This window comes from Miniopterus natalensis, chromosome 5 (genome assembly GCF_054644295.1).
Source record: "Miniopterus natalensis isolate mMinNat1 chromosome 5, mMinNat1.hap1, whole genome shotgun sequence".
Classification (NCBI taxonomy): Eukaryota; Metazoa; Chordata; class Mammalia; order Chiroptera; family Miniopteridae; genus Miniopterus; species Miniopterus natalensis.
Window position 1 is genome coordinate 43,023,534 of NC_142085.1, and position 10,905 is coordinate 43,034,438.

The 10,905-nt window shown below is 37.5% G+C and overlaps 1 protein-coding gene across 1 annotated transcript in view; it reads right to left on the minus strand.

Moving 5' to 3' along the window:
* Positions 1-1,111: 1,111 nt before the first annotated feature.
* RARS2 (arginyl-tRNA synthetase 2, mitochondrial) overlaps positions 1,112-10,905 on the minus strand; it is a 51,775-nt gene continuing 41,981 nt past the window's right edge. The window contains exons 12-20 of the mRNA XM_016207299.2: positions 9,678-9,738; positions 8,373-8,449; positions 7,722-7,846; positions 7,051-7,118; positions 6,858-6,967; positions 5,227-5,322; positions 3,209-3,283; positions 1,840-1,903; positions 1,112-1,363 (exon numbers count right to left, since the gene is read on the minus strand). Of these exons, the coding sequence (XP_016062785.1) occupies positions 1,277-1,363; positions 1,840-1,903; positions 3,209-3,283; positions 5,227-5,322; positions 6,858-6,967; positions 7,051-7,118; positions 7,722-7,846; positions 8,373-8,449; positions 9,678-9,738 (763 nt within the window). The 3' untranslated portion in view covers positions 1,112-1,276. The remainder of the gene's footprint in view (positions 1,364-1,839; positions 1,904-3,208; positions 3,284-5,226; positions 5,323-6,857; positions 6,968-7,050; positions 7,119-7,721; positions 7,847-8,372; positions 8,450-9,677; positions 9,739-10,905) is intronic.

Genomic DNA, 10,905 nt, shown 5'->3' on the forward strand with positions numbered 1-10,905 from the left:
GTCAGAAATAAATTGAATGTGCATCTTATTCAAACTGAATATTTCATAACCCAGACAATGATTCCTGGGTGGTGGGTGGTGACTGAGTACTCCTTTTAAGTGCTGTGTTTGTGCCATTCATTGTCTGGATTCATGTTTCTTTGCTGTTAGATGATGTACTTTTCTTCAAAAAATATTTCTAATGTCACTTTTGTACTTTTTTTATAAAGTATGTTTAGCTGTGGGGCTCTCAATAATTTATGAAATTCTGTGTTTTTAAAAAATTTCTATGTTAATAGGGAAATTCAGCAATAAACTTCATATGAAATTTGTTTGATCACTTTTTGTATTATAGATATGACCGTTAAGATAATGCAAAAACAAACTTTTAATTCCAAACATTACATTTAAAATTTTCTGTGTTGAAACTGTATTATTATAGCTTATAAACTAACTCTGACTAAAGGTATACCATGTACTTGCTAATATAAAACTATATTCGTTCAACTAGAGAAGCTTGGTTCATGCCAGTTTCCTTCTCTATTCATAAAAGTAGACTGCCACTGGTATTTACAATACTAGTAGCAACGTTTAAAGTAAATTATAGCAGACCTGAATGGAAAAGCTGGCAGGTAAGGATAGCTGTACTGACCAAATGCACCACGTCCTACTATGTTAACCTAAACAAGTCACACAAAACATGTTTCACCAATATGCAGATAGATACCTGAAGGAAATGGTTTATGTACAAGTAATTTCTTGTTATTCAAATGTATCCAGTTCCTGAGATCACGTAGTAATTGTTACTTGTATATATATCAAGGAAAAGGTAAGCATGAGATCTCTTCTCTGGGAGTTGTCAGCTGTATTGGCAAAACGGTGTAATACTGGGCTCCCTAAATTTTTTCAGAACCAGCCATAACTACAAGAAATTTGAGATATTTTTCCTTACCAGTTTTACTTGATGAAAACATTAGAAACAGTTTCTGGAGGAATGACACTGTAAGAAACCTCAACGTAGAGTTTAAACTCTAACCCTTTATTCACATTAGACCACAATGCATTTAAAAGATTTAACCTAATTTTATAAAAGTCTGTTTAGTACTTAATGACCATGAGGGAACTCAGATGATTTGTTTTTAAAGATCAAGATTTAATAAGTTGATAAATCACTTATAGACTTAATATATAGATTCTGACACAGAATAATAGCTTAAATTCTATTCTAAACAGCAAGGCCTATAAGAATAGATAACTAAAATTAATTTAGTATTTAAAAAGCCATTTTAATTAGAAATTACATTCTACATACAGGTGTTATTCCAAGAAGTTTCATTCCATTGGCTAGGACAGAACGGACAGCTCTGAAAAGATGAAGTCTGGCCTACAAAATAAATCAAAGAACGATTAAATGTTCAATTCAATAATAGGCTAACTATAAAGTGAATAAATAAGAATGTTCTTAAGAGTAAATCTAAATGTTTTCTAATTTAAAGTAGAAACAGTATTGCAAAGTGCCCTAGGGTTTGCTGTAGGTAAGGGAACACAAAATTCCTAGAATCTCTAACTGTAACACTGGAACCCAAGGGTTGGGGAATGACAGTATCATACAGTACAGCTTCAGATAAGGAGAACTCATCACTGTAACATTTCATGTAGGAAAATGTGCTTCATAGTTTAGTATGTTGGAAAGTATATAAATGCTGATTGTTACAACCCAGTTATAGTTATTACCTTAGACTATAACATTGCTGTAGTTGAACAATAGGATGCTATTTTAGAAACATTCGCAAGACTGACTCAGTAATATCAGTCTGGGGATGCTAGAGATTAACACACAAAACACTCAGTGTAACATACCCCAGCGACTTCAGGAGGACTCTCCTTTATGGGCAGTGTTCTGTGTGCCACAGCTGCAAGATGACTGCAACGGGAAGAGAGAAATTCTGGTTAGGACCAGCAGTAATTTCCTGTTGTAACATATAAGCCTGATACCTAATTTTACTCCCTCAATTTAAAGATACAGAAAAAAAGAAAAAAAAAAAAAGTATATATAGAGCCATTAAAATGTATCAAAAGTTGGAAAGCTGAAGGCCCTGGCCCGGTAGTTCAGTTGGTTAGAGTGTCGTCCCAATACCAAGGTCAGGGCACATACAAGAAGCAACCAATGAATGCATAAATAAGTGTAACCACAAATCTCTCTCTCCCCCTTAAAAAAAAAAAAAGACCAGTTATCAGTCAACTCTGCACACATACTGGCCACTCATTTTTAAAGCATCTTTTCTATTTAAGTATGGCAGCAAGTACAGATGTGCCAGAGAAATGATGCTTATGACATTCATTTCAATGATTAAGTGACATTTAATAGGACTTCCTGGCTTCTTCATTTCTATATTCCTAAATGGAATGTAAAGGAAAAATTTATTTAAATCAGGGAAAAGGTAAAAAGCATAATTAAGAGAACAGTCCCAATAAATCTTTGATTTCAGTAAGTTTTGAGTAAAAGCAAGTATTTCCTTTGTTAAAGAACATTATGGGGAGATGGAGTTGTCACTACAGAAGACAGAATCAATTTCTGGTCAAAGTTTCTAAAATAGCTACCATGAAATTTCTATGGAAGTGTCACTGACTCACCTCTTGACTCATTCTTACCCTCTAGCTGACTGATATTTCTGTGCCTCTGCTTAAAAACGTTTTGTGGACCCTGCTTCCCTGAAAATAAGATGAAATGCCTTAGTACATGGCAAAAAGGCACGTACATGCTTCATTTCTGATCCCTCCTGGGACTATGCTTATAGGTCCTTTACTGTATCATGTTCTTGCTTAACTTTAACTTTGGGCTTTTTCCTCCTCTAATGCCACCTTGCTTCTCCTGGTGAGTATCTCCTTTCCTCCGAAAAGCCCTCCCTGAGGGCTGGGCTGAGTGCCCTGACATTTTCTCTCATATCCACTCTATCCCAACATGTACACATTGTTCTGTAACCACTTGTGAGGCTGCTCTTTCCTGTTCACTTGCCTTAGTGACTGCACCTTATATTACCGAGTGAATAAATGAATGAACGTTAATTGCTAATTTGCAAAGATGGAGCAATTCCTGTAACCTAAAGCACGTAAGTTTTTTAGGCCAAAGGGTTTGTGTATAGGAAAACTTTAGATGAAACAAAGGTTCTTTGTCAGATCAGATCTCAGATATCTGTTTATACCTGAAATTGCAAGATTATAAAAATACCTTAGAGTTAGAAGGTAACTGACAATATGCCTGGGTTGAAGGTCCTGAGATGATCTATAAAGCACTTCGTCGAACCTACAAGAAAGATGACAGGAGCAGCCATCAGGGGAAGACTGCATGTTACACTAAGCTGAGATATTAAGACAAAGATCTAGGATGTAAGGTTGACTTGACATCACTAAGGGTAGAAGGTATGTGAAGATAAGACCTTGTGTACAGTTGAAGGTAAAGGCACATTTTTCTCTCCCAAATTCCTTGATGGAAGGTACTTTCTATATCATCATTTTATCCCATAGGCCTAGCTCAGTGCAAGGACTCAAATCATGGCTGTTGAACTGAATGTAAAAGCCACTTAGTGATGTTTAGGAACATAATCTAGAAACTAGCAATCAGAGCCTACCCTCAATGCCAGGAAATCCAAGTTGGCTTGCTTTTCCTCACTAAATCAGCCAAATGTGAGTAAACTAACTCCTGACCATTGACTACTGTGTGGCAATCAGACAAAACTTTTGTTAACCACCCACATCCCTTCCAGAAGCTGATTTCTCCTCACTCGTCTGGCTTCACAAGTGATGCTTGAGAGAGCTCAAAGGTGTGGTCTTTCGCCCTGTATGAGGGCATCAGACAGATGCATATTTGAAACTAAAATGAAACCAATAGGCAAATGAAGGACTTATGGTCTCAGGGAAACTGCGCAAAGGCAGGGATTTTCCTTATCACAGAGGGTGAGAAGATGATCTGTTAAAAAATGAAACTTGTGCCCAGCCAGGCGTGGCTCAGCGGTTGAGCATTGACCTAGGATCCAGGAGATCGGGGTTCGATTCCGGGTCAGGGCACATGCCCGGGTTGCGGGCTAGGCAGCCAATCAATGACTTGCTCATCATTGATGTTTCTATATCTCTCTCTCCCGTTCCTTTCCTCTCTCTGAAATCAATAAAGATACGTTAAAAAAAAAAACATTAAAAAAAACCAACTTCTTGACCTAGAGCAGAGGTGGGGAACATCCAGCCTGGGGGCTCTACACGGCCCAAGAAATCATTTGGTCTGGCCCTGCCAAGGCAACTGCAGGCGGGACTCAAAATTCAATAAATCTGGGAGCTTTTTTCATAGCTAATTTTTAAGTTGATGGCCCGTGAATGCTATAAATATCCAAATGGCCCTTCACAGAAAAAAAGTTCCCTACCCCTAACCTAAAGGACGGTAGGCCTCTGGGCTAATGCAGTGGTGGTGATATTTTTAAGACCCCATGAGTGACCATTAGCATGCCTGCCCTCTGTGTGCCCTCAAAGGGCAGACAATCACTTTTTGGTCTACCTTGAGGAAAATGCTGTCTAGCGGCAGGAGACAGGAGCTAGCTACTGGCCTGTTCACTCCAGTGGTCAGCAAACCAATAATAGTCATTTTATAACTGGACCCCACAAGCCAGGTCCTCTGCTCATCTCTGCAAGTAAGATCCTCTGTTTTCCTCCTAACAAAGCTATTATTAATGTACCCATTCCCCTGTAGTCATAGGTTGCTTAAGGTTTAAACTGTGGGCCTTAGCAAGACTGACCGGTACCTGGAATAATAACTTGTGACCTGTTGGTCAAACAACAGTTTCAGGAATATTATAGATAACATCTCAATACAATGTTTCTGCTTCTTCAAAGAAAGGAATGGTCACAGGACAATAATTTACAAACTTACTTTGCAGAAAACAATTGGAGACCCAGTACCACCCCTGACACATGTAACCCTCTGACAGTATCTTAGAATCTACTCCTGTAATAAAAGAGAGGTTATCAAGAGACCAAAGACCACAGGAATTTACTCTAACTCCCTTTTCCCAGCTTAAAAATCCTTACTCTAGTCCAGCGGTAAGATGGATTTGAGGCACCATCTCGGCTGGCTCCTTGATCAATAAACTCCAAATGCTGATGTTTTGAGTTTTGGCCTTTCAGAGCATCAGGCACAGGAACCTGGGTTCAGTAACAATTTCACTAAGCAGAAGCTGACTGAGTAACACTAGAAAACCATACCTGAGAAGATGCTGGAGAATTGAAACAGACTGTGGCTCTTGTAAACAAGCAGTGTTGAAGTCATTTAGGTAACCACATCCAAAAGTCTCTTCCAAACTGTTATCAAAAGTTTGAAAACAACAAAGGATTAAACAAGTCATCCAAGGACACATACCTGCAAGTGATGAACACCATCTCATAAGACAGTCTTGTTCTCAATATTATGCTGGTAAACCATGGACGACGTATAGGGTGTTGCTCCCATAAGATTATAATGGAGCTGAAAAATTCCTATCACCTAGTGATGTCGTAGATGTCATAACATTGTAGTACAACGCATTACACAAGTACACTGTTACAACCGACTACAGTGTTCAGTACATTAACATGCTGTATAGGTTACAGCCTAGGAGCTGTAGGAAAACAGAATATGTCACCCCAAAGTATGTCTATTTGGCATAAGGATTATTAGGCCGGTTAATTTTTTAAGAGACAGATATGGGAGAAGCTCTGAAAATCACGTAGAAGTTACTCTTTGTAAAGGACATTTACATTTGTAAGAAATCTCCATTTGTAAGGGTGTCTCCCTGCTGTATCCTGAAGATGAAGATGATTTTATAGAAACTCCTATCAATGCAGAAGAATAGGAATTAAATCTGCACAACCTCACCCTTGTTTATTGTGCTTTTCCTGGTCACTTTCCATAATTGACCACCCTTACCCCCAACATCTTTTGTGTTCAGCTGAAAATGGTACTTTAAGGTGGTGGCTTCAAGCATTTTGGCGAGTAACTCAGTTTTCCTGGGTCTCTTTCATGTATCCAGGAAGTATACATGTTATTAAACTTCAGTTTTTCTCCTGTTAATCTGTCTTTTATTATCGGAATATCTCAGTCAGGAACCCAGAAGGAAGGGTACAGGGATATTTTTGCTCCCCTACAGAGCGATAGGCTATATACTACACTGCCTAGGTGTGTGTGGTAGGCTATACCGTCTAGGTTTGTGTAAGTGCACTCTATGATATTTGCACAACCATGAACTCACCTAAGAACGCATTTCTCAGAATGTATCCCTGTCAGTAAGTGGAGAAAACTGTAGTCCTGGTCTTTAATGCTAAGTAAGGTTGTTTAGCCTGATGTGATGCCTCAATTTTTATTTATTTATTTATTGAAAGAGGAAGGGGAGGGAGGGAGAGAGGAAGAGGGAGAGAGAGAGAGAAAGAGAGAGAGAGAAACATCAATGTGAGAGAGAAACATTGATCAGTTGCCTGCCGAACTAACAGCCACCCAGGATGATGCTCTAACCAACGGAGCCACCCAGTCGGGGCCTGATGCCTCACTTTATCCTAGGTCTGTTTCTTTATCTGAAAACAAATTATATTCTTTGGTAAGATTATTGTGAGTACTAAATAAAGTAATATGCATAAAAGCATTTCCTACATAGGTGCTAAATATTTTTAAAATATTTCCTAAATATTTCAAAAACTCCACAAAAACCCAATATAACTAGTAGTCCACTGCACTTTAACTAGATTTGAATATGAGATACCAGAGAAGCCCAGAAAACAGGGCCTTTGGTCTTAGGATTGCAGCAGCCAAGCCCCACCCTGGGAAGGGCAGAGTGGCCCAGTGTTTCCCTGCAGTCTCTTCTCACCTGCGGAGGCGGGCATGTGTGTACTGTAGGAAGACACCTGTGTCCCCACGACTCTGGAAAACACGATCCCAGCTGAACTGATAGTCAGATAAGAGTAAACCTCTGAAGTCCTAAAATGACAAAGTAAATCTTCAGTGCTGGGATCTGTTCTACTACCAAACGAAAGGGTCTCATAGGAAGCAGTCTAACAGACCTGAATAATGAGTGCTGCGAGCCCGACCCTCTCTGCGGTCTCCTGCGGGTTCTCCAGTTCTTTGGTAGCTGAAACAGACAAAGGCGGCTATCGTTAACCTGCATGAAACTACACAGGGTCAGGGATTGAAATGGAGAGAAAAATCTGCCAAAATTGGATGCTGGCAGTATCAAGAACAAACAGGTTCACAGTGGGCAATTTACTTTCCTAATTTGGGCTAATTTACCTTTGATAATGACTTAAATGCCTTTAATGCCTTCATTAAAAGGAAAAATACGTGAATTTATTTTTCTTACAAATATCCTTCACAAGACAGTAGATATAGCTGGCACTTATTTCTCTAAGGGTGAAGGTTAAAGCCATAAGGACTTGAGACTTGTTTCCAATTATATAACAGGAACTTCACAGAACTACTCCCAACACTGGAATGATTATCTAAAACCATCCATGAAAAGAGGGCCACGGTAATATCAATTCAGATTATTGAACTGAACAATACTCAAGCAGCAAGTCTAAACATTCTGGCACCTCTAATTAGTGTAAGCTATTTTTTGACAAGGTTAGTGAAAGTGCAGGAAGAATGGTCATCATAAATCACACCATCCAAAAGTCCAGCAAAACATAAAAGTGCTACCTAAGTTATGACTGTAACAACAAAAAATTGAACTCACTCTTAATAGAAGCCATGTTCTGTAGCATCCTTAATCGAACCTCATTTAAGACATCTTCCAGAAAAGTAACATCTCCTCTTCGAGTCTTCATTCCCTGCACTACTCCAAAGGGCACATGTTGGCACCTGAAATGCAGTGGGCATTTAGTTAACTGAAAAATGAAAAAGAGCTAGTGATCAAAGTATAGAATAATACCACTTTAGAGAATAGTCTGAACTTCAACTCTCATAATGGGTTTTTAAAAAATTAATACACTGAAACATGATGGGATTTGTTATATGCCACAAAATATGTTAAACACAGTGTCATTTTATAGAGATAATCACTAGCATAGTTGCCTTTATGAAAAACAGGAGATGGGGGTTAAAACTTGTGAAAATGAAGCCACTGAGAACAGACATCTAATAAAAACATATTTATTAAATGTTTATAAGCTAGGTATTAATACAGCCAGGGCATAAATTCACACACACACACACACACACACACACACACCCCATCCCCCCCCCACCCCAAATCTGCTTTTCCACACTAACATCTTGAAACAAAGTGAAGTTTCAATGAAAATCTTTAACAATCTGGTACATTTTGGGACTTGGCTGACCTAACAATGATCCTGAAGCAGGTAATTAAGAACCATGTACATATTACCTTTTGGCCCAGTCATATCCCATTATCTGCAGCATTTGGAACACTTGCTGAAAATGCCTTTTTTGCCCTTTATCTGTCTTTGGGGGAAAAAAGTATTTAAAATAGAAGAACAATGATGAGTTAATCTATAAAAATATGTTGGACATGAATCAAATTAAAATATTTGAGTTCTGACAGAATACAGTCATTGTCAATTGATATGTTTTAAATAAACACATAAAGAGGATGCCACCAGAAGAATGCCTAAGCTGAGTGCACTAGACCAGAAGGAAGTAGAGTTGCTGCACTCCCCTGAGTAAGGAGGAAATTCAAACTTTAATATTCTGAGCTTTCTATTTAAATTTCTTCTCTCCCAGCTGTTATAACCTTTATCTCAAAGAATAAAGCTAAGCTCTAAAGAGATATTTAATGGCAACTTTTGTTCTTAGGGGAAAGGGAGGTTGCACATGGAAGGAAAGGGAAGAAAAGACTCTAATACTACTCAGCAACAAATGGTACAAACTACTGATACACACAACAGATTGTGTGGATCTCATGGTATTCATGATGCCAAGTGAAAAAAGCCAATCTCGAAAGGTCACATACTGTGAGTCCATTTACATAACACTCACACAATGACAAAATTATAGTGATGTAGAACAGAGCAATGGCTGCTAAGGGCTAGGGTTGGGGAGAAGGTGTGATTATTAAGTGGTTGCCATGAGGGAGTTTGTCTTGTAATGGAACAGTCCTGTATCCTGAATGAGGTGATTATGTGAATCTACATATGTGGTAAAATCTCACAAAAACACGCTGCACATAAACACATTCAAGCTCATACACTAGTCATGTAAAAATGCAAAATTTAACTAAGTCTCTTCCAATGTCAATTTCCTGGTATGGACAAAGTATTACGGTTATGTGAGATATCTTTGGGGAAGGCTAGGTAGAGGGCATATGAAAACTCCTAAAACTTGTGAGTCTTAAAATATTTAAAATAAAAAGTTATTTTTTTTAAAGTGCATTATAGTGACCTGTACATATTCATTTCACATAACCATTTTCCTGATTTGGATAGTTTTGTTTTTACTATGAAGCAATGTGAACTTTTTCGTGTATATATATGTGTGTGTGTGTGTATATATATATATTTTTTATATATATTTTAAACATGGTCACCACCTTAAACACACTTAGTATTGAATTCTTTCTATAGTTTAACAAAATTATTTTTCCATAGTTTTTCAACATGGCATCCAATTTTTATCTGCAGTTTTCATTAGGTAGGGATCATAAACTTGGGTTCTTTACTATATGATTACTTACCACATAAATCATTGTATCAAAATTATACTTGTCCATTCGATCTATAGCAGCTGCAAGATCTCTGAAAAAAAATGGCCATAAATTAAGAGTTACTAAGCAGATCTGGGTAATAATTGGCTTTACCTATTTAATAGCAATGAGGCTTTTCTAATTAAGAGCTTCTATTATCCCACCGGCTGGGGTACACTACCCATGCTTGCATAATCCCAATATCATACTTTGATACCAAGTAAAAACAAAAATAGCTTTGGGAAAAGCAGTAATAATAAAAGTGCTATGAAAAGATAAAAATAGTAAATGAATAAGAGCTCTGGGACAAGTAGTAGTAATAACTAAAATAGTTCTAGGCAAAGTGTCTACAGGTAAATGTTTTAGGATTTGTTAATTATAAAAATAAAAAATCTAGAAAGAACCACCTACTTTTCACTTATTTGCAATACATTCTCTTAAAGAACATACTTAAAACATAGGTGATGTAAGTAGCTAAACACATATCTTCCAGCTACTCTTCCTTGAGTACAATCGAGGAGTTTCAAAGTCTTGATCAGTTGTAAGTAATACTTTTTAAAGCATTTTAAAGGATCATAAAGTACTGACAAATATTCCATTCATCTCTTTTATTTCTGATTAAGTACAAGAGACCCAGTTTTAAATATAATATAAAATAATAAAAAATCATAAACTATGAAATTTCAAATCAAAATTATGAAAATATTGAAATTTAAAATGAAAGCTATTTTTACAAAATATGACACTGGGACGACTTAAGAAGTTCCTAGATCTTTTGAAATGTTGGGATTATCAAAATATCATTAGTACCCACCTTATAATCCTGATATGAGACAAAATACTCTTACTCTTTTTAAGCATAAAACACATATTTGCATACAATAAGTGCAGACATACAGTATATCTGTGATATTAAAATTCATGAGGGCGGAAGGCTCCTGAGAAGAGTTACAATTTAAACAATGCTGTGGAACCCTGGTACAGATTACCCCAAACATGAAGTCACCCCCCTCCCCCCCACGATACTTTGTGTCTGGGTGAAGGATAAAACAGAGAAACGTTTGACCCAATGAAATAATAGAAGAATATAAGAAAAGTTTAGGTTGAGCTTGTAAAACTTGATTTTGAAAGAGAGATGCCAGGTCGTTTAGTTCAGGTCTCTCATTGTACCAAGTGTGGAACCGTGACCCAGAGAAGGTAAGCGACGGGCACGGCCTCC